General features: G+C 62.5%; 1 protein-coding gene across 1 annotated transcript in view; it reads right to left on the reverse strand.

The window, feature by feature from the left end:
* Nucleotides 1-22,027, reverse strand: part of PRDM16 (PR/SET domain 16) — a 46,578-nt gene extending 24,551 nt beyond the window's left edge. Inside the window, 8 exon segments of the mRNA XM_047084246.1 lie at nt 3,516-3,669; nt 4,141-4,288; nt 6,177-6,390; nt 12,334-12,436; nt 21,098-21,232; nt 21,473-21,529; nt 21,532-21,898; nt 21,900-22,027. Coding sequence (XP_046940202.1) covers nt 3,516-3,669; nt 4,141-4,288; nt 6,177-6,390; nt 12,334-12,436; nt 21,098-21,232; nt 21,473-21,529; nt 21,532-21,898; nt 21,900-22,027 — 1,306 coding nt within the window.
* Nucleotides 22,028-22,913: the final 886 nt, after the last annotated feature.

The following is a 22,913-nucleotide window of genomic DNA, read 5'->3' on the forward strand; positions in this document are numbered from 1 at the left end:
CCGGGGTGCAGAGTGGCCCTGGCCACCGCGTGTCTTTTGCTCGCAGGGTGTGTGCGCGGATGCGCTCCCACGCGACACTCACTCTAGGGAGGGGCCCTTTCCGGAAAGTGCCCACGGGAGGCTGACCACCTGCGTGCCCGACACCGCCCTCCCAAACAGCCAGCACACGCTCCGCTCCGCGGGGCAGGAGGCACCCTGGGAGGCCACGCCGCCTCGGCCTGCGTGGTCAGCGGGGAAAGGGCTTGGGGGCGTCTGGGCAGATCCCACAGTTGCCGTGTGCATCCACGCAGGGGGTGCCCGGCAGGTGGACGCCGTCTGGGCACGCCCGTGACCGCGCTGCCGTGAGCCCGCACCCCTCCAAGCAGCCCGTCCTTCCTGACCGGCGCGCGCTGTCTGCGCCCCTCCTCGCTCGTTTGCGGGTTCGCCTTTCCAAGCCCAACACGGCCTTTACCACGGGCCGAAGGAGGCTCTGCCGGGGTTTGGAGGACGTGCAAAGCCACACTTATGTGCCACTTCCCAAGCGTGTGCCACCCTATCTGAGGCACGTGTGTGTGCAGGCAAGCCGGTCGCGGGAGCTGCGGCCCCGGGGGCCCGGCCAGGCTGCCCCACGCCCTGCCCACCCACACGGGGAGTCCGTGCAGGCGGTGCGAACGGTGGCAGAGACCTACGGTCCCTGGAGCTTCTGTCACTAAATACGCTCCAGGGAGACTTCGCCGAGTTCTCCGCGCGCCCAGAAAGGCGGTAGCTTTTGAACCTCTGCACGACTTCCTGCTCATTTAGAAACTCCGAGCTGCTATTCGATGCCCCACGGTGGGACTCCCTGGGACACTCATCCACAGAAAGCAGGACACATACCTCCCGTCACCAAGTCCCAGCCCCTGGCTCCCACTCACACCCGCTCGCCTCTTCCTGACCCCCCCCCCAGGGGGAACCACTGGTGCACCCCAGGGCGCACAGGTCTCCATCCAGGACCTGCAGGTGACTGGGGGGCTGAGCGGCCGAGGAAGGCTGGTGTCTGGGTCATCTCTAGCAGGGCAGCTGGAAGCTTGGGCTGGGGACAGCAGCAGGAGGAGGGCACAGCCCCAGCCACCCGACAAAGGCCTGACCGGCTGGTCAGCCCTGGGTGTCCCACACCAGAACAGCATCGCTGAGACGTCCCCCAGCCCCCAGTCCTCAAGCTCCCAGAGTTCCTCTTCCTCACACCGGTGTTGTGGGGTCTGAGAGGCTCCACCCCCCAGCCCAGGGTCAAGGGCCAGGCCTGGGCTAGAATCCAGGCTCTGCAGCGTGGCCCTGAGCACCTGCTCCCCTAACGTCTGCAAGCCTCAGTTTCCTTCTCTGCCACTAGGAGACAGTGTGGCCCTGAAGGGTGCTATGAGATCGTGTGTGTGAAATGCTGACCCCATGCAATCCCATGTGGATGATGAGTCCAGGCAATTCTGGTGATAACTCTGCACAGGTCACGTGGGTGACGACTGCACAGTCCGTGTGGGTGATGACTGCAGAGTTGATGTGGGTGATGACTGTACATTTCGTGTGGGTGAGGACTCTGCACAGTCCGTGTGGGTGATGACTGCACAGTTGATGTGGGTGAGGACTGCACAGTCCGTGTGGGCGACGACTGCACAGTCCGTGTGGTTGATGACTGCACGGTCAGTGTGGGTGATGGCTGCACAGTTCTTGTGGGTGATGACTGCACAGTCGATGTGGGTGACGACTGCACAGTCCGTGTGGGTGATGACTGCAGAGTCGATGTGGGTGATGACTGCACAGTTTGTGTGGGTGATGACTGCAGAGTCGATGTGGGTGACGACTGCACAGTCCCTGTGGGTGACGACTGCACAGTCGATGTGGGTGATGACTGCACAGTCCGTGTGGGTGACGACTGCAGAGTCGATGTGGGTGATGACTGCACAGTCCCTGTGGGTGACGACTGCACAGTCCCTGTGGGTGATGACTGCACAGTCGATGTGGGTGATGACTGCACAGTCCGTGTGGGTGATGACTGCAGAGTCGATGTGGGTGATGACTGCACAGTTTGTGTGGGTGATGACTGCACAGTCCCTGTGGGTGATGACTGCACAGTCGGTGTGGGTGATGACTGCACAGTTTGTGTGGGTGATGACTGCACAGTCTGTGTGGGTGATTACTGCGCAGTGGATGTGGGTGATGGCTGCACAGTCGATGTAGGTGATGACTGCACAGTCCGTGTGGGTGATGACTGCAGAGTCGATGTGGGTGATGACTGCACAGTCTGTGTGGGTGATTACTGCGCAGTGGATGTGGGTGATGGCTGCACAGTCGATGTAGGTGATGACTGCACAGTCCGTGTGGGTGATGACTGCAGAGTCGATGTGGGTGATGACTGCACAGTCGATGTGGGTGACGACTGCACAGTCCCTGTGGGTGACGACTGCACAGTTGATGTGGGTGACGACTGCACAGTTCGTGTGGGTGATGACTGCACAGTCCCTGTGGGTGACGACTGCACAGTCCGTGTGGGTGACGACTGCACAGTCGATGTGGGTGACGACTGCACAGTCGATGTGGGTGATTACTGCACAGTCGATGTGGGTGACGACTGCACAGTCCGTGTGGGTGACGACTGCACAGTCCGTGTGGGTGACGACTGCACAGTCCCTGTGGGTGACGACTGCACAGTCCCTGTGGGTGATGACTGCACAGTCGATGTGGGTGACGACTGCACAGTCCGTGTGGGTGACGACTGCACAGTCCGTGTGGGTGACGACTGCACAGTCCGTGTGGGTGACGACTGCACGGTCCGTGTGGATGGGTGCTGAGTGCAATTTGTGTGATTGGCGACAGTGCAAATCACTTGACGTGATGGCCGAGCACAGTCTCGTGTGAATAACTCAGCACGCTGCCAGGTGGAGAGGAATCTTCCGTGGCTTCCAAACTCCTTGAGAATAAGGGTGGTGACCCTACGCTGGCTCACAAAGTCCCCACGACCTGGCCCTTGGGACCCGTGGCCCCTCTCCTCTTAGTCCCCCTCACTTACTCCCCCACACACGCCAGCCTCAAGGCCTCTGTGCTCCCAGTTCCCGTCCCAAGCACCTCCGTCCCCCGCAGGGGCCCCCTCACACCCGCCCGTCCGCCAGGCGTCCACCAGAAAGCCTCTCGTTTCACAAGCCGTCCTGGCCCCCCTGCACTCACGGGACCAGCGCCCGCCTGGGCCACCCTGGACACTCGGAGAGCCTCCTAAGCCTGCGCCCCCGTCTGGGCTGATAGGCCGGACGCACGTGCCCTCATCGTTCATCTGGTCTAGCCTCTATCTCCTCCACGGCGTGTAAGCTCCGTGAGGACAGGGGCACTTACGGCCGCCACCTGCTGTCCCGACAGTGCTGGGGACCCAGGCCGGGCTCCCTAAAGGCCTCTGTGGGGATGAGCAGAACTCAGTGAGCGTCACCGGCATTTTCATGCCTCGCAGAGCTCCGGCCGGGGTGTGAGTGCAGAGGAGAGTAGGGAGAGCGGGGCGGCCGGGCTGGGGGACCACTTACATATGAAAGGTTTGACGGTGCTGTGGATGTGCTTGTGCTGCTTGAGGCCCGAGGACGTGGCGAACGTCTTCCCGCAGTCGGGGCAGGCGTGGGCCCGGGCGCCCACGTGCTGGGAGCGGATGTGCCGCTGGAGGTTGCTGGGGTCTGTGAACACCTGGGGGGACAGACACCTTTGCTCGCTCCCCTGTGGGCCCAGTTCTGGCCGCCGGGTCGGGGGGCGGGGGGCGGGTCTCACCGCTGCTCTGCCCCCTGCGCCGAGCCTGGCCGGGAGGGGTCTCTGCCGTCGCGGTGACCCGCTGGACGGCCCGGGGTGAGCTGCCCGTGTCCGCCAGACTGTCCCCTCAGCGGTAATGCCTGGGGGAGCGGTGGCCGGGGGGGGGGGGGGGGACGCTCCGGGCATGCGCTCGGAAAGCGTGGCCGACCCGAAGCGCTCTGACGACGCGCTGGCGGGTGGGGGGCAGGAGCCCGCCCTGGAGGGCGCGGGGTCGGGTCTCCCTGCGCCCCCTCCCGCTGCCCTTCCTCCGTCCCCGGTAAACCGAGAGCCCCAGAGGGCTCCCGGTGTCTTATTTGCACCCTCCGTCCGCACGCGTGTGGGGGGCACGGGCGGGGGCGGCGGGCGCGTTACCTTCACACAGTTTTCACATTCGAAGCGCTTGCCACTGTCGTGGGACATCTGGTGGCGAATGAGGTTGGACTTCCAGTTGAAGGCCTTGGGGCACTGGTCACACTTGTACTCCCGCTCCTCCGTGTGCACGACCATGTGCTGCTCCAGGCTGCACGCGGACAGGGGGCTGGGGTCACCGGGGGGCCTGCCCACCGCCCCGCCCGGCCGCGGCCCCTCCCGTCCCCACCGCCCCCCGCCCAGAGACGGGAGTGAGTCCCGGCGGGCAGCGCGTCTGTCCGCCCCCTCTCTGGACGGGCCAGCAGGACGGAGGGCGGAGACGGCCCTCCCACATCCCACGGGGAGGAAGCGCTGCGCGGACAGAGCTCAGGCCCTCGTGCAAACGTCTCCTCCAGGCGGCCGGCGGCAGGGCAGGACCCCGGCTCACAGCTCCTCGCTGCCCCTCGGGGCAACCTTAACCTTGAGGCTGACCTCAGACAAGGGGCGCAGAAGCCGCCAGCACCGCCGAGAGCCCCGGAGTGGGGGCGAGGCCCGGGAGACCCAAGGCCACGCCCGGCCTACCCGCCTGGCACACACCGAGGGGGCGGGACGGGGGTGAGCGGGTGGGTCCCCGAAGGTGGGGAGGACACAGCCGCCGGGAAGGGGCAACTGCGCCTGGACGCAGGAGCCACTCCTCACCCCTCCTCTCGGGGGGGGGGGGGGGACGTCCTGGCTCGCCTCCTGTCCCAGGTGTGACCGTTAATCTCCGTGAGCAGAGCAGTAATACATCACGGCCCGTTAATTACGGGGCCCAGCCATCCATTTACATCAGAAACGCTTGGTTCTCGAGCGCTGGCAGATTGTATCTTTTTCCCTGTTGTTAATTGTGATTTATGTGTTTATGTAAAGAAAACACGGACCCTCTTGAGCAGCGCTTACCGCCCAGGGTCTCAGTTGGGATTTGCCCCAACGCTCATTTTCTTAGTCATCTGTTCAGGGTGGAGGGTTTCCCATCCCCGGGGAGCCCACGGTGGGATTGGCGTTCGGTTCCCAGCAATAGCACAGCCAGTCAGTGACCCGACGGGGCTTTGCTCTGACCGTGCAGGGCTGTCCTGGGGAGATTCTCAAAGGTCGGAGGAGGGGCCCACCTCGGACGAGTCGTCACGCTTCTCGCAGGAGCGCTGGGACCGCACGCCCTGACGCTGTCCCCACAAAGCCCAGAGGCTCGTCTTTCCCGGGGGGGCTCCCAGGGGTCCTCGGGGCCCCCACTTCCCAGGGGGAGGGCCAGCTCGTGCCTGCTCTAGGCTGAGCACGTCCGGCCGTCACATGGCGGGCCTGGTGTACCGTGCCCACGCCTGCGAAACCTCCCAGGACAGGTGGGTTCCATCCCTGGAGCAGAGGCCGGTGCCCGGGGTGGGGGATGAGGGACCCCCGGGCGGCCTTGAGCCGCCAGCTCCCGCCCACCGTGTGAGGAGTGGTCTGTGTGTGCAGAGGGTCCGGGGCACCGCACGGACCCCGGGACAGCAGGGTGTTGCCATCCTGCCGTCCTGGTCTTGGGCCTTGCTACGGGAGTGGCCTTGGGGCTTGAGCCCTGCACGTCTCGGGGTCTGGCCTGCATTTCTCGCCTTCCCCGTGGTCTGTCTCCAAGGCTCAGCCCTGACTGCAGAATGGCAGGGCCAGAAATATCTCTACCGACCACGCGGATCTCCCGGGGGTGGGGGGCACCGGCCAGGGGTCAGAGCCGGGAGCACCCGTGGCCTGCAGCCACCAGCTCATGGGCCACGCTGTGTGTAGTGACAGATGAGTGGGCAGGGAGGGGTACCTGCCCCGAGGTGAGCCACACTGGAGGGGACGCTGGTCTCCCCCTGTCCCTAAGGCTCTCTCGGCTCATCGGTGTGGACAGGGCTGAGGGCAGAGGTCCCAGCTGTGGTCCCAGGGTCAGCTGGCTCTGCTGACCAGCTTGGGGGGTCTGGGGGGCAGTGAGGGGGTGCGGAGCGGGGAGGACAAGGGGGGGTGCGGGGGGAGGGGAAGAGGCCTGGGGGGATGGGGGGCAGCCGCACCTGTACTTGTTGGGGAACATCCGTTCGCAGTCCTTACACTCGTGGGCCTGCTCGCCGCCCCCACCGCCGAGCCCCTCCGGCTTGAGCTCCTCGCCCAGGCCCTCGTAGAGCGTGGCCCCCACGGAGCCGCACGCGTACTTCTTGTGGCGCCGCAGGTCCAGCTTGGACTGGAAGAGCTCGTCACAGGCGTCGCAGCGGAACGTGGGCTCCCCTGCTAGGGACAGAGGGTGGGAGGTCCGTGGGGAGCGCGAGACGGGGCCCAGGCTCCGGGCCCGAGAGGGGGCGTTGGGGGTGGGGGCGGCGGGCCCCGCTTCCCACACCGGCCGCTCCCGCTCCTGCTTCCTTTCCGCCCTCATCCCGGGCCGGGTGCGGCCGCCCCGGGGACCTGGGGACCGAGGGGACCCTGTGTCCGCACCATCAGAAATGCCGAGAAACACCGGGCCCCACCCCGCGTGGCAGGAGGCCACGCCGGGCTCCAGAAGGCCCTGCGCTTGGGAGCAGAGAAGGAAGCTGGCCAAGTGGTTTGTTTATGAATCAGGGGAAAAAAGAAGACAGAGCTCTAATGCATATTGTAAATTACTGTCGTCAAGGTCAAACAAATTAAAAGGGGGGCAGCTATTATTAAGTTTACGAGGCGGCATCCTGACCACCGTGCCAAGCCAAACAACCCGCTCAAAGCCGTAAATTTCCTGGCGGAGACGTCCTCTGGGCCCATCCCCGAGCCCCCACCCGGGCCACTGCTTGCGAGTGGCTTCTCCCCAGCGCCGTGTCCCCTCCCTGCCCGAGGACGGGACGGAACGCTTGCGCTGAAAGCTGGGACGCAAGTCGGAAAGCGTGCCTGCGTGTGCGCTGAGCGGATGTGTGCATGCTCGTGTGCTTGTGCACGGGTGTGCGGCTGTGAGTGTGCGTGTGCACGAACGTGTGTATCTGAACACATCTGCATCCTTGTCTGCGCACCTCTGTGTGAACGTGTAAAGATATTTGTGCATCCACACTTGTTTGTGTTGGTGTGCGTGCGTACTCGTGTGCGCGCGCCAGAGCGCGCATGTGCTTCCGTGTGCGGCTACACGTGTGGAAATGTGTGTGCTGGCACATGTTCACACACGAGTGCGCCCGGGCGTTAGGGCACCTGTGCACGTGTGTGTGGGCGTTAACGTGCACGCTTGCTCTGCACGTGCCAATGTCTGTTTCTGTGCACACATTTGTGCACACGGTTGGCATGTGTTGTGCATGTTAAGAGTGAGTGCATGTGCACATATGTACGTGTGAGTGCACACGTGTGTGAATGTTTGGTTGTGTGCAGTTGTGCGTGTGCTATGTGGCTGTATTTCTGTGCGTGGCTTCGTGTGTGTTTGTGTGAACGTGTGTGGGTAAACAGGTATATGTGTGCAAGAGTGAGCCTCTGTGTGTGCCTGTGACCGTGTGTTGGAGTGTGGACATGTGTGCCTGTGCTTCTGTGTGTGTGTGTGTGTGTGTACAAGCTTGTGCAGAGCTCAGCCTTAATAAGCTGACCCAAATGGCCTGCCCCCGAGGGGCGTGGAAGTCAAGGACGCAGGGAGGTGGGGGCACAGGCACGCCCCCTCCCATGTCAGAGAGACCACCGGAAACATCTCAGAGTGCTAAGGACAGGGAGGGGGTGCTCTGCAGCCCGGACAGGGGGTCAGGAGAGAGGGCGGGCCACCTGTTCCCGACCAGAAGCTTCCCTGAGACTAACGTTGGAGGCACCGCTCCCGGTGTGTGGTCACACCTGGCATCCCCACCGGTGGCACCTGGAGGCCCCCACTCCCCGACACCCAAGGGGCAGGCTCCGTGGGAGCTGGATCCGAGGCCTTGGACGACCCCCTCAGGTGCACAAATGTGACTTCTGTCCACATCTTTGCGTGGAGGCAGACATCTGGGTGACGGGGGGGGGGGGTGCTGCCGAGAGGGGCCCTGCGGACAGGCCGGGCGGGCTCCAGTGCTGGTCTGACGCACCGTCCGGGCCTGCCGGCCTGCCCACCGACCAGAGCGGGCTGTCGAGAAAGTGTTCGTTTGGAGGAATTCAACACAGATGGGGACAAGCAGCTCTCGCTTGTCTGGGTCAGGGAGTCGAGTTACAGCACCCAGCCCTGCTCCGGGCGAGAGACTGGCGGGGCCCCCGTGTGGGCCTCTGAGGCCGCGAAGGCTCTGCCCCAAACACCTCCCCGAAGGGCGGCAGACGCATGGCGAGCTGCGAAACGGACCAGGAGGAGGCAAGGCCAGCCGGTCCACACCAACCGCAGACCGGGGGCTGGAGGAGGCAGGGAGGGCGGCCGCCCCAGTGACCCTTCAGTGCGTCTGCAAACACAAAGACCAGGGCAGGCCCCCGTTCCTGCGAGGGGCAGACCAAGGGGCGGGAGGATAGGGACGGCGGGGCCCGGGGCCGCCCGGAGCACCAAGTCAGAGAAGGCGCTGGCACAAAACCCATGCGGGCACTGGGCGGGCCCCCTGGGTGCCAGGGTGGAGTCCGGGGAGGGGGAGGGGCGCAGGGAGGGTGCACATCACCGCGCCATCATCCCCGCGCGTCTCTAAAGCATCGCCTTTGAGGGAGAACCGGAGCGTCCGCGGGAAGGGCCGTGGACGGCGATGGGGACCCTGGAGGTCTGGGAGCCCCCACGCAGCAGGCGCTGCCATAGGAATTTCCCGGTGTTCGCGGATCTAAGGCTCGTGCCAATCCACGCGCTGCCGGGGGGAGAATATTCTTACCCCCGATTTATAACTGGGAAACGGAGGCCGGGACAGACGGAATGGCCGGCCCAGGGCGCCCGGGGAGGAGGGGGCAGAGCCGTGTAACTGGAGCCTCAGCACCGGGCGGGGCCCCGGAGGCAGGGTGGCGGAGTCCCGCCGTGTGCGGCCCGGGGAGAGCACCGAACGGGCCGCGAGAGCTGGGCTCGCCCTGGCGTCTCCTGCAGGCCCGCCTCGACTGAACACATGTGGCTTTCCTCTACATCTGAGGACCGAGAGCCCCATTTCACAACGGGGCCGGATGCACGGACCCCACAGAAACGGCCCCTGTGGGTTTGTTCTGACTTCCTGGGGCCCTCCCACCACCACCGGCGCCATGAGTAAGTTAGAAACGCCAGTCTGTAGTTTATTCTTTCTGGACCCAACTGGGAACAGTCCCAGAAGTTTGAAATTTGACAACAAATACGAGAAGAAAGGCCGACCCCACCCGCCCATAGCATCAACCAACCCACTCTCTCAGTGTTGATCTGGAATTTGGATTTAAAATGAAAATCCTGCCCGATTCTCACTCTGACGGCGTTTGAGGACCTCCTAGAGGCCACGGAACTGACTGGAGATACATGTCGCCCTCTTTCCCTGCCCCCTCATCCCTCCACGGACCCACGTTTGCCCTGGTTGAAGGACAGAGACGGACACCGGACATGTCTAAGCCTCAGTCCCCCACGCCCCGTGCCGTGGCGTGGACAGGTGTCCCAGCATCTCCCACGCAGGTAAGGCGGGCGTTGAGCGCACACGTCCGGGGCACGCTGCACGGGCCACAAAGGATGCACGCAGCCATGTGGGTCCCAGGGCCTGGCGCAAATAACCCCACGTGAAAAAACACCAAAAGGATAGGTTATATTCTGGTTATATTGTGTTACGTTGTATTATATCATGTTGTTGTGTTATGTCACATTATACTACACTTATAGCATATCATATAATGTTACGTTACATTCTATCACATTCCTCATACGCTTTATATACAAGTCACTGCATCCTTGCGACTTCTTTGGAAGGGGGAGCGAAGTTAACACTTTTAAGCCTTTCTCGAAAGAAAAGCATACTGGAATGGAAATGATTTTCCTTATTTTCTCCCAAGATCAAGAAGCTTTCCCGCAAGGGAAAAAGAATAAGCACGAAATAAAAAGTCGCCGCAACTACTGAATGAACCTGAACGTGGCGTCCCTGTGCTCTGAGTCCCTTGCAGGGAGGCTGGAACTGCGTTTCTTTCCAAAGCCGCGGCTTTCAAAGAGCATTTCCAGGCCGGGATCCACCAGACCGGCGCCCTCGGCCCCCGGTGGGCCGGCACCCAGGGGCCCCCGTGTCTGCCGCGATACCCGAACGCTGTCCCCGCCAAAGGCCCCCGCCCGCAACAGCAGCACGAAAAATTGTGAGTCAGCTCCGAATCTGGCGGACGCTCCGTGTGCTACCCAAACCACACCGGGCCCGGGCCACGGCAGCCCATGCTGTGCGTGTCACATCCACACCCCGCCTGTCTGTGTGAAGTCCCGTCCGCAACTTCACAAGGCAGGAATGTGACAGAAAAATAAATCGGTGCCTAATGGCTTCAGAGAGCCGAGGGGGACACAATTATGCGGTATCTGCATGGCAATGGACCAGACCGGAGGCTCAAAAGCGCTGGAGAACCCACTCCAAATTCCTGCCGCGATAAGGGGCCTCTGCGTTTAGCTGGGGCCGGGAGAAAAGATTTTTATGATAATTATCTTAGCGAGGAACGATTTTGCATTTTCTTTCTGTGCGATTCTGAGTTTAGCTGGGGAGGGGGCGGCCGTTGGGGGGCTGGGGGATGACTGTGACAGCAGAGAGTATGAAAAGTCAGATATTTGATGCTAGACCATTATGTGTGGAAAGCAATTAGCCCACAAATGTTTGATGAATTATTAGGGAGATGTGGACCCGGCTTATTTTAAGATCAGGGGGCCCGGTGGGGGCGGGCGGGCGGGGGGAGGGGGAAAGCAATCCAGGTTTTTAAAACCTTTTGGAAGAAAGAAGTTTCATTATACAAACGACATTCCCTGGCCGGGTGCTCCCCGAAGGGGAGTGGGTTTATCTTTCCGAGTTCTCGTGTGCTACCTGAGACCCATAGGTCTTTTCAACGATTATTTTAAGGAAAATGAGCCCATCCCCTCACTACCCAGACCTCAGCCGTTAATTTTTCTTTTCTTGACGGCCTAATTAAAACCAAACTTGAGAGGCGCGCGCAGATAGGATCCGGCTCTGTGACGACTTGGGAGCGGCGGCTCAGGGACACGGGCCGCGGGGAGGAAGGACGCAGCCGCCGGGCCAGGCTCGGGGATCGAAAGGGTAAATTAAGGCAGAGATCTCCGTGTTTGCTCCCGGCCCCGGCCCATGCCACTCCCTCTCGTGGCATTATTAGAGGAACCTGCGGTAAGTGGTGTTAATCATTAAGCCTCTGTGCCTTTGGAGGGGAGGGAAGGAAAGACAGGAAGGGGAAAAGGCGGCCTCCCGCCTGCTCCGGCGGCGTGAGCTGAGCGGAATCACCAGCCCCGGCTAGAAGGGGAGGTGGCTTTTCTGCTCCCTTGTGGGGTCTCAAAGGGAAGACGCCGCGAGCTCAGCGGCGGCACTCAGGGAGTTAACCACCGGCCCTCCGCTGCCAGTGCAGGGTTCCTGGTTCCTCGGAGGGACCCAAACACTGTTCCAGAGTCCCCAGGTGAACGGCATGTTGCTTCGCAGTGGGGACGAAGGAGGAGAAGGCCGCGTTCCGGAAACGCCAGCCTGCTTGCGGCTGGAATTTTCTAACGCCCTCTGAGATGTAGGTGTGTGTGTGTGAAGGAGGAAGAGGGTGGGAAGCGTGCCCGGGGGACGAGCACCGAGTGACGAGTCGGGAGCAAAGGACAGGAGGGAGGCTCTCCACACACGGTTCCGGGGGCTCAGCTGCCGTCCAAGTGCCCCTGTGGCAACGCCCCAACCCGAAATGTCCCCTCTCACGACATCAGTTTCCCCTTAACTTTTCTCTCGGACTCTGCTATCGACGATAGACAGGGCACCGCTTTCAGAGACCTACACGTCGGCACTGCCCTCTCTGAAGTGACCCTGAAACGTCTCCCGCGGCACGGAGCTCTGCAGGGTGGAGGTTTCCAAGCCACAAAACCATGCTGCTAATAATACAGTTAAAAAAAAAAAAAAAACAAAAAGTCCCCCGGGACACTTCCACGACAAAGATATAATGCCACACGATACCCATTGGCTCCTATGGCCCGAAGTCCTGGCGGGAACTCGGCGTGTGGCTCATATAACCCGCGGTGGGGAGAGTGCGACGCTTCAGCGGAGAGCTTGTTAGGAGGGGGCCGGTCCCGCCGGCCCGGGGTCTGAGCGGCGGGCCCCGGCATGTGGCAGGAGTGACGGGCGGCCTCGGGAGGGGGGGGCTTACCATCCAGACCGGGGGGCACCGGGCCCAGCGAGTACGCGCCTTCCTTCACGTGCACCAGCAGCTCTTCCCCAGGCTCGATGTCCTTGATGACTTTATAATAAATCTAGGTGGAAAGGCAGAGAGAAGGGGTGAGTGTTGCCGTCCCGGCTGCCGAGAGAGCCACGCTGCGTGCACACAGGCGACGCCCGCGGGCCACTCGACCTGCCCACTAATTGCCACTGAGAGTCTCCCTCCTGGAACTTTGCAGAATATGCTCACAAGGGCTAGAGCCCCGTGTAGTTTGTTCCGTCCGGTTGTTGCAGGTCGGTGAAGGGGACGGAGGATGCCGTGCCCAGGCGGGGCGGGTCCCAGCGGCAGGCATCAGGGAGGCTGGTGCTTCTCACGGGCAGCGGGGCCTGGCTTGGGTCTCAGGCTCCTTTTCTCAAAGTGTACGCGAGATGCCCTTGGCCGGTGGGGGCCTGGAGGGGGTCGAGGGCCAATCTGGACATTCTGAAAGTGGCCGTGAACTCCGACAGAGGCTCTGTGGGCCAGGACGGCAGGCCGCGAGTCTCCCGTGAGCGTGGACACCGTCCACAGGGACAGTGGAGGGACACACGTGCCTGCAGCTAGCTTGGTGACCGGCACCCGGCAGCCCTGGAGACCCAGATGGGGGCACCTTGAGCGCGGGGAGGGGTGCGTGGGGCCTGGGGGAGGGGCGGAGATCGAAGCCTGGAGCAGTGGGCTCAGGTCTAGGGGAGGAGAATGTGGGAAGTGTAGCCTCAGTACTCGGAGCGCCTCGGCCGGTGCCGCTGCATGTCCTGAGAAAGGGCCGTCTGCTCTGGGGAACCCTAGGGCTCGGCAGGGCCACAGGGGCAGGGGCTGTTTGGGAGGGGACCCCGGAACCAGCTGCAAAGGCCGGGGTGACCGTGGGAGAGAACCGGGCTCTTCTGTGCCTGGGAGCCTCCCCACCCCTGGAGAGCAGCGACACGTGTCCTCTACTGGGGGGGGGGTACCGACCCCTCACACGAGTGGGGCTGACACCAGGAAGGCTTGTATCTCAATTCCAGAAATGCCAGACAGCCAGGCCACTGCCCACCACCCCAGCACTTGGGTATTTGGGTCTCTATCCAGGCGATAGTAACCAAGGTCCTTCCAGAAGCCCGAAGGCCTGGCTGCAGGACTGGCTGGGAGACCAGAGAAAGACCTAGAAGATTCCATCTGCACCCAGGAAATTCGAGGGCTGAGGCTCCTCCAGGCCCTTCCCTCCCGGAGCTGTTCCGGCCCCGCCCTCACGGAGGACCTGGGCCTTAGGTACCAGGCCAGGCTTTCCAGCATCGGGGGGCGGGGACACGGTTCGAGCTGGGCACACGGCCTGCACGAGCCCTGAGCCTCCCCCCTCGCCCCCGGGCCCCAGGAAACATCTGGAAGCCTGAGCCATCCCCGTCACTTGTGGGACCCCTTTTCCCCTCCACAGGCCACATCCGTGCGGACTCCTTTACAAACCACCAGTCCTGACAACAGCAGGGAACCCCCGCCCAGGACACACAGAGCCCCATGGTGTCCCCGGGGCCTGCCCGGATTGATTCCCAGGGCACCGCACGGCAGAAACACACACGGCCCGGGCGTGTCACGCAGCCCAAAGTTCCTCCCCACCCCCCACGCACCTTCATTTTATTTGGCAACTGCCATCACACACGTTGCTGCCAAGACGTGGGGATTTCAAACGGGGAAGGGACCTTAGCAACTGTCGCCACAAAGCCATTGCTATTAAGATCCCGGTTTTGTATCACTTTCACTAAAAATTGCAGTGGCCAAATAGTTACTTGAAAAACAAATCAGATGAGCCACTGGATCTCAAAGTGGGACCCAGTGTATGGGACACTCCAACAAAGCCAGGGGACCCTGGAGTGACCGGGGAGGGGGCCCTGAGTCGGCAGGCCGGGTCTCACACGTGCATCTGGGCGGTGAGTGAGTAGGCTCACCAAGTGCACGTAGCCCCGGCCGCCAGCTACGTGCGCACAGGCTGGGGCCAGAGGAGGGTCCTGGCGGCTTTCCTCAGGCCCCGTTAGAGGGCAATGTAGACCCGCCCACCACATCCCTCCGCGGCCGCGTCCCTCCCCGAGGCCCCGCTCTGACCTGGCGTCCCGCTCATCGCGGCTCCTGGGGCCGCATCCTGCCTCCGGCCGGGACTGCTGAACTGCTCCAGCCGGGCTGGCAGGGGCTGGGCGCGGCCCGCCTCCCCTCTCCGCCTCCCCGTCCGACCCCCTCGGAGGGCCACCCGGCCTCCCGGGACCCCCCCCCCACCCTCCTCACCCCCCTCTCTGAGTGCCACTGCCTCTCCTGGGACCCCCCACCCCGGTGGCTCCCAAGGCCACTGGACCTCCTGGAATCCCCTACCCGCGCTCCAGGGCCACCTAGGTCCCCGCCCCCACACCCCTCCCAGCTCTGAGGGCTGCCCGGGCCTCCTGGGACCCCTCTACAGCCCCCACGTGTGGTCCCAGGCCGCCTGCCTCCCCGGGGACCGATCCTCCCGCCAACGCAGCCTTGGAGGAGCTGAGGGAGGGTCTGGTGCACTTGGCCACAGGGAGCAGCTTTGTGCACAGCGGGCGCCCTCTCCCCAACCTCGGGACGGCACCTGGCAGGGGTGTGAGCGCAGCACAGGAGGGCAGCCGGCGGCCCGCAGCCGTGGCTGCCTGGACTTTGAGCGGAAGACGGAATTAATTGCTATTAGTGCTAATCGCAGGGCCCTGGTTAGGGTGGGGGGGCAGGGGCGCCCCCAACCTGCCTCCACCCGGAAGGGGAGACAGGAGGTGAACAGGGACCGGAGCAAACTTTTCCAAACTCAGCCGATGCCGTTGCCAAGGGCACGGAGGTGTGAGGGAGGCTCTGGAGTTTTTATGACCTGTTCCCACCAGCACAAAGGCCTTATCAGCCAGCCGCCTCCTGGTCGTTGGTCCTCAGGCTCTGCTGACTTCCCAGGACAAAGGCCGCGCAGGCTTCGGTGGGACTGAGGCCTGGGCGGCTCCTGGCCTCTGGGGGCGTTACAAATTGCGCATTTACGGTGCGGAGCCCGGCCCCTTCCGCAGGGGCCTGTAATCCATGATTCCGTAGCCCCTCAACAACTCCTGAAGTGGGCGGGCGACTCCCGTTCACCGTGGGCCCCTCGGCGCCTGGGCCGGCTTCAGACCGAGGGCCCCGTCTGCCATGTGGACGGGCTGAGCACTCGTTTTCACAGGAGGGAGAGAGGCCTGTTCCTCCAGGAGAAAGAAACCCTCCCCTGTGGTGCCTCGTCCACCGCGGGAAAAGGAAAAAGGTTTGTGTCTGTGACAGCAGCGAAAACCCGCGCCCTCAACAGCTGCAGCCCTGCACGGCTGAAACCCTGTCTCCGTGCTCTGGGCAAGGCCCAGCTGGAGTTTTCTCTCTGGTTTCAGGATCTGAGAGCTGGGGAAGTCGCAACAGCTGGGTTCACGGGAGCCAATAAACGTCTGCTCGCAAACGGCTTTCAAAATACCAAAGCCAGACAGACAGGTCTGAGGTTAGGTCCCTGTTTGAACGTCTCTGCTCTGTCCGCAGGGACGGTGGTGGCCCTGAGTGTGGGTCCTCTCCTTCCCCCTCGTCCCTCTCCCAACACGGGAGCGGGCCCCTTGCAGGTGGACGCAGCTCGGGGACAAATAAGCCCACGTTCCCAACACAAGGCGGAGAGAAGTGCCTGAGAACAGGCGATTTCACACAGGCCGTGCTCATTCAGACGCTTCCGCGAAAACAAACGTCACTCCCTCCCCCCAACGTTCTTTAAGACAAAGAAATATTTCAGATTTAAAATAGATGTCAGTTTTAGACAGCTTCTTGAGTCCTCAAGTATTTTTTTTTAAATATCAAATCAACTCACGAGGGTGATACTGTTTTCGAACACGACGGCTTAGGTTCTACGATTGTCATTCCTACTTAATCTGGGGGTGTTACGATTGAAATTACGAGAAGCTGCCCCCGCGTCGCACGGGGTGCTCGGCCACGGCCACGGCTCTGCCCGGCCCGGAGCAAACGGACGGCTCAGAAAGGTGAAAGTGGTCAAGTGCACGGGACCGTTTCTCCCCCTCTGACAGTTTGAGGGCCTTTCAAGGAGTGTCTGAGTTACGCGGGCAACATCGCTTTCAGTGTGCTTATCGCAAAAAGAAAACCTCCCTGCATCCCGGATTTCGGCTTTGTGCGGGATCTGTGAAGGCCTCTGGGGGGCTCTGCGAGGGCTTTTCACAAAAGAGAAGCAGCAAGGGGGAGTGGAATGGCCGGTCCGCCTCTGGCCTGTCCCCGCAGGGGACGCCGGTCCTTGGGCATTCTCCTCTCAGGGACCCCCGAAGAGGCAAGGCGGTTCCGGTGCGGACTCTGGAAACACCGCTGTGTGTCCTTCCTCCTTGAGGTCCCCAGACTGTGGGCAGTCTCTGCCTGGGAAGGGCTGTGGACACCAGAGCCCTGAGGCTGCCTGAGGGCTTGAGCACTTGGAGTTTAAAAAGCCACCCAGGCGGTGCTCCAAGCCGGATCAGGGACGGCTCCGGGAGCCGCGGGGGGGGGCTGCGGAGGCCTGCCTGTGCCTTTTCAGAGCCGAGCGGGACCGCGGGGACAGCGGGTCTGGGTCGGGCCCCCACGGCAGGCTCAGGCTCCAGGGACAGGCAGACAATTCCTTCCTCCGCCGGGGACAGGACACGGCCTGGCGTGCCTGGCGGTTGCCACGCTCCTGTCTTCCCACGCGGGGCTGAAGCAACTCGTGTCTGAGAATCTTTCCGGGCTTGCCGCTGTACCGTCTCCTTCCCAGCGGCACAAACGTGGGAAAAAGTCCCGCACGTCTGTCTCTTCCTTCGTCGTACGGTTTGGGGCTGGAGAGCGTGTGTATCTACACACGCACATTACTGGGGAGCGTGGCCCCCACCGTTCTTACGTGGCTCTCCTAATCCAGCACCCCATTCGGTCAAGAAGGAGAATGGAAATTCTGACAAGGGCTCCGGCCGGTGTTGTGCCGGCGTGGTCCAATTTAGGTCTTGCTCCTTCCCGAAGACAGGGTCAGCTTGCTCTGAAGAGGGCACCGCAGAACTCCGCGGCTTTCGGACTCCGATGAATTTGATATATATGTTAAGTCTTTTGTAAACTGGCCAAGAAACGCTACAATGAATCCCCTGCCCTTCTCGTTTCAAAGGGGGAAATTGTATCTAATTGTTTGGGAGCTACCATTGAAACGGGCCAATCCATTTACAAGGTTTAATTTAGAAAATCCTGGGGGGGGAGCAGAGGCGGCGGGGGCCCCGTGCTGGATGCCATCCCGCGGGTTCCAGCCCCGGCGGACGGCTCCACGCCCCGACCGGCCACCGCGGCGGGGTCCCCGCATCGAGGGCAGGGAAGCGAAAGCAACAGAGAGGCTTCCGGGCCGACGTGCGGCCGGCCCGGGAGCACCAGGTTTTCATTAAACACAAGCGCTGGCTCTCCTGGACGCGGGGCTGTGTGGTTATCGGCCCGCCGATCTGCTAACGAAATGCCTTTCTTTAACAAGCTTGTCTGCTTCCTCTTCGGGGAGACCCGGCCCCGGTGCCCGGGCTGAGCCGGCTGTGCCCCGGGAAACCTGCTGGTGCTGTTGGGTTTTCCCTGCCGCCCGGCCGGCCCTGGGGGCGCACAGCGTGGGCCCCGGGGGCTCTCCTCCGTGCGCGGGGGGCGTTCGGAGCCCCCGAGTCGTGCTCCCCGACATCTGCGTGTGACCCCAGCACCGGCTCACGCCCTCCTCGGCCCCGCTGGCCACCGACGTCGGGCCCCAGCATCCTTGCCCCGGTGAGGCGGGTGGGGACGGGGAGACAGCGCGCCGTGAACAGGCCTCCGCCCCTCTCTGCTCCCTCCGGTGGGCGTGTTACTTCCAAGCTCTTGATTTCGGGCTTAACGTTAAAACAAATCCAGGGACAGGCCCCGTCTGTCTGCTGCAGCGTTTCAGACCAACTCGTGTGCCCGTAATTGCGGGAGGAAGAACCACCCAGGGGTGATCTGAGCGTCTCAGATTTTCCAGAAGGAAAAGCAGGGGCTGGCGGGCGGCAGGGGGAGGGGAGTGAAGGTCGCCCGGGGCCGGGGGAGGGTCATGCTACCCGGGGGAACTCTGCTGCCCGTGGGCTCCCCTTTGCTTTCTGTTTATGCTAAGTGGGAAAGGTCGATCAGGGCCCTCCAGAGTCTACGGCTGTGATCCGACCACTTCCAAAAACCCAGAGACAGACCTGGAGCCCCCAGCCGTAGGCCGTGGACACTTTGTCCGGAGCAGACCGGCCGCCCCAGAGCCTGTGTTGGCCCAGGACCGTCTGTGAAAGCCGCTCGCCACTGTTTAGTGGATAGGGCTGAGTCCAGGAGGAAATCCACAGCCCGATTGTGGCCTCTCTTGCCCTGGGCTCTGCCGTCTGGAGCTGCAGACAGGGGGACAGAGGTGGCCGTCAGAGCCACAGGGCGCCAAGAGGAGGCCTTGTGGCATGAACGAGACGCTGGAGGCAGGGCTGTGCTCACGGCCACGGGAGCCGCAGTCCGTGGAAGAAACGCGTGGCTCCCTCGGAAGGACACGGTCTCCTGTTCGGAGCTGCCAGCTCGGTTCTTCGGGGAGCCGTGACTTCAGGGACTTTCTCCTCGCGCCCCCGAGACCCCCTCCTGCCCAGGGTTCTTCGTCCTCTCAAAACGGGGGCTGGGGTCATGTGACGGGCTTCTGAGCACCATCTGGCAAAACCCACACTGCCTTATGCCTCTTAGATTCTCAGTCTGGACGCTGTCCCCTCCACGTCCGTGCTGTCGAGAGCGGTGTGTGTGTGCGTGTGTGCGTGTGTGCGCGTGTGCGAGTGCAGGCAGCGGGGGCTGGGGTGTCCATAAGTGCCAGGAAATCCTGGTAGAAACTCTTGGGATTATGGACATCTGAGAAACCCCATTAATATCGTGTAATGTTTCCTTCTCAAAGAGAAGCCTGTCTTCAAAAATCTTTGTTTTATTATTAATATTTCAGGGACGTTCTTATTCCAGCTCCAACCCAGGTCAAGCCTGTTGCTCTGTAGAAACTGGTGTTTCCAGCCGTCGGGACCGGTCACCCCCCCTCAATGGGGTTAAGGGAAACAGCCGGGGTTCAAGACTCACTCCACCCCAGCCGAAAGTATCCCTGTTCCCTGGTGGAAGGAGATGGAAAGACTTTGCTGCAAAGCAGTCAGTCCCACGTGGACCCTTATGTGGAGCTGGCAGAAACGCTTCCCCGAAATGTTAGTAAGAAAACAAAGATGTCTGGTGACACATCTGTGTGCTTTTCTAGAAGCTTGTCATGAAAAGGTACCTGCTTTGCTACTGAAGTTTGGCTCGAACGGTCCAGCAAACATGTTTCTTAAACGGAGCCTGCCTGTCACGGAAGTGCCATCCTGGGCTCGGCCCCACGGTGTTCCTTCCGCTGCCCGTCAGCTTCCAGACACGGGCCGAGGACACGCGCGGTCCGCACAGGAGGGGCGTGCCTAGATCTGACCTCCCATCACTCCGATTTCACTTTCATTTGGAGGAAGGAAAAGAGGTTTGTTTTTTTAAGTTCTCTTCTAATTTTTGAGGAGTATTCTTTTTGGCTTCAATTTCTGCAATATTTTTTTGCAATCAGAAAAACAAAAACAAAAACAAAAACAAAAACAACCCAAACCACCTTATTCTCAAAATGCTGGGTTCTGGCTACAAGCTGTAGTCGTCTCAGGAGCAGAGGTGGATTCCAACTTCGCCGCGTCTGGTGGCAGCTTGTGTCCAGGGTTTAATCCAGGCCGAGCCCCAGGGCCGAGAAAGAGCCTGAGCGGATGGGGGGGTGGGCAGCTGACGGGGGTCCCAGGGACCTCCCTGGTGCGTGCTCTCTGTGTTTCCTAATGCAAAACTGTTTCTCTGAAGTCAAGAGCCTCGAACCACTTTTAATGGATTGCACGGGCGACGGGAGAATGCAGTCTTTGTTATGTGGTCTCCGAAAACATTTTTGGAAGCAGTGGAATCCCTTTCGCAGATGAAATCTCCTGTGGAACCCCAAGATATTCTCGGCAAGCGCACGCTGCTTCGATCGGCCGGGTCGGGCACCCGGGCACCCCGAGGAGCCCGGCGCTGCTCCGGGAACGCAGTGGAGACGTGCCGAGGGGCCTGGCTCCGGGGTGGGGAGTCTTCAGGGGCCATTTGCAACCTTGTAGTTAAAGACACAGAATAGGGCCTCCCAGCACTGGGGACACGTGGGGGCCGCACATGGCATCTTCTCTCCTGTTCGGCGCTCAGCCCGGACGGCCGCCGTGAGCAATGAGGGCCAGCGGTGCCTGCGTTCCCAGGGTGGTGTGGAAATAGCACGGCGAGTGAGGCTCCAGCGTGCCGAGCGGGGTCCTTGGCCTCCAGGGGGGCTGGCAGCAGGAGTGAGGCCAAGGGGCCTGGGGCTGAAGTCAGGGCCACCCGGCTCAGGAGAAAGATGCGTTGTCGGCCAGGGGAGCCAGTGGCCTCCGCGGGCTGGCCGGGACGCCGTAGGGGCTCACAGGGCACCCCCGGAGGGCGGTGCCGACCCCCCAGAGAGCACTTCCGAGCGGAGCCGCAAGGACAGCCGTGCGTAACTGGATTGCCAACAGAAGGCTCCAGGGAACAACCACGGGGTGTCACGGAGCTCCCTGCCCCGCGGCAGGACAGGGCCCGGCAGGGCCCGGCTGCCCCTCTGCCCCGGCACCCCTCGCCCCCACCATCTCTCTGGGCGCCGAGGCCCCAAGAGCCACTCCGAGGGCCGGTGTGCAAGCCCCAGACCCACCTGCTCGTTGATCTGGCACATGGTGAGGTTCTGGTCATTACAGGAGCAGGCCACCCGGATGTACTTGAGCCAGCTGCCGGACCCCGCTGGGGCAGCGTCCATGCAGAGCTTCTCCGTGCTCAGGTCTTCGGAGATCTGTCGGGGAGAGCGAGAACCGAGGAGGGTCAGAGACATCCTGTGTGCTGGTCTACACAGCCTGCAACTGCCCAATGAGGGACCAGCTGTCTGGGCCCAGTAGGAAGGCAGTTGGCGTCTGGACTTCAGCAGACCCCCTGGGCATTGGCCACGTCCTTGTCCCCCGCCTCCCCCCGGCTGCCCGTCCCAGGAGCCTCTGAGAGCCTGGCGGAGGGACAGGAGGACGGCCCTTCCTCTCACCGAGCAGACTGCAGCCCTGGTCTGGCAGTAAAGGGGCTGCACAGCCCGCCCCCCCCCCCCCCCCGCAGAGCCGCCCCACACGTGAGAAAGCGGAGGCCACTGTGTCTAAGAACAGAGCCCTCTGCTAAGGGGAGCTGGGGCGCTGGGCTGGAGAAAAACATTCTTGAAGGTAAAGGTGTTGTCGGGGTGTGTGACCGCACGGGACTCGGCGTGAGTGTGCGTGTGCAGGCGTGTGTGCGTGCGTGCCCACACCGGCGTGCACATCCCCCTGAAAGTAAGAGAGCAAGAAAAGCATTCAGTTTTCTTAAAGGTGAAAAGTTTCCGTTCGACACCCGGGGCCCGCAGATGCCCGGCCTCTCCCGGCGCGCCCAGGGGCCAACGCGCGTGTGACCGGCGTCACCGACCCGGTCCCCGCCGCGGGTCTCTGCACAAGCCCCTGGAGGGCAGGGCTTGGAGCTTCTCCGGGTGTGTGCGTCCGAGCGGGTCATTTGCTAGAAGACCTGAATGCTGTCCCCCGCCGGGAGAGGGGTGCCCCTGCAGCGGAATCCCTCCCATCCCCCCCCCTGCTCCGTCCGGTGCTTGCGTGGGGTTCTGAATCCAGAGCCACGGGAGCCAACGGCATCTTGGACCAAATTCCCGGGCAGCGCAGCCCCAGGTCTTACAGCCTAGGAGGGAGGGGCGTCCAGTGGGCAGGGGACATGAGAACAGGGTGTCAGAAGGACCCAGTAAAGTCGGGGCAGGGGGTAGCAGCCCGTCCCGGCAGAGACAGGGGAGGCTGATCACAAGCATCATGGCCTCTGCTGCCCCGGAGGGCGTCCTGAGCGCCCGTACTGGACAATAAAGCCCGGGGAAGGGCAGCCCCCGGCAGAGGCCCGCAGAAGCTTCTTCTGACCAGCACCTCTGGACGCTCTGTAACAGCTCAGGTGCTCCCCAAATGTCCACAGACACTTTCTACACAGCCAGGGTCCCCGCCCGGCCCCTGATGGTGAGGAAACGGAGATCTCGGGAGGCAGGCGCGGAACCTGCCTCTGTCCCGTCTGCCCCCCTGCACGCGGGGGTGCCTGGAGCCCCTCCTGGAGCCACCAGCAGTGCCTCCCATAAATGACAAGTCTCGGAGCAGACAAGCTCGGGCCCAGCTTTGCTGACGTCTCTGGAGGCTGATCTGGAGGGGGCTCCGAACCCAGGGACCACGGTTCTGTGATTCTCTTTTTTTTGGGGGGGGGCTTTCACCAATGGGCCTAATTCTGAGAGAGGGAAGAGAGGCCGGGGGGCCTGGGGAGGAGGGAGGTGAGAGACGGAGGGGTGGGGCTGGAGGGCAGTGTGGCGCAGAGAAGCCGGACCCTCAGGGTGCCAGGGGGCGCAGGGGCATGGCTGGCTCCAGGCCGGCATCGGGAGGCCACTTGGGGCTGGCCGGCAGGGATGGGAGCACAGGCCCAGGCGG

The sequence above is a fragment of the Lynx rufus genome, unplaced genomic scaffold (assembly GCF_022079265.1).
Source record: "Lynx rufus isolate CCGP_SWC_20201006 ecotype Redwood Valley unplaced genomic scaffold, mLynRuf1.p SCAF_2, whole genome shotgun sequence".
In the NCBI taxonomy this organism is placed as follows: domain Eukaryota; kingdom Metazoa; phylum Chordata; class Mammalia; order Carnivora; family Felidae; genus Lynx; species Lynx rufus.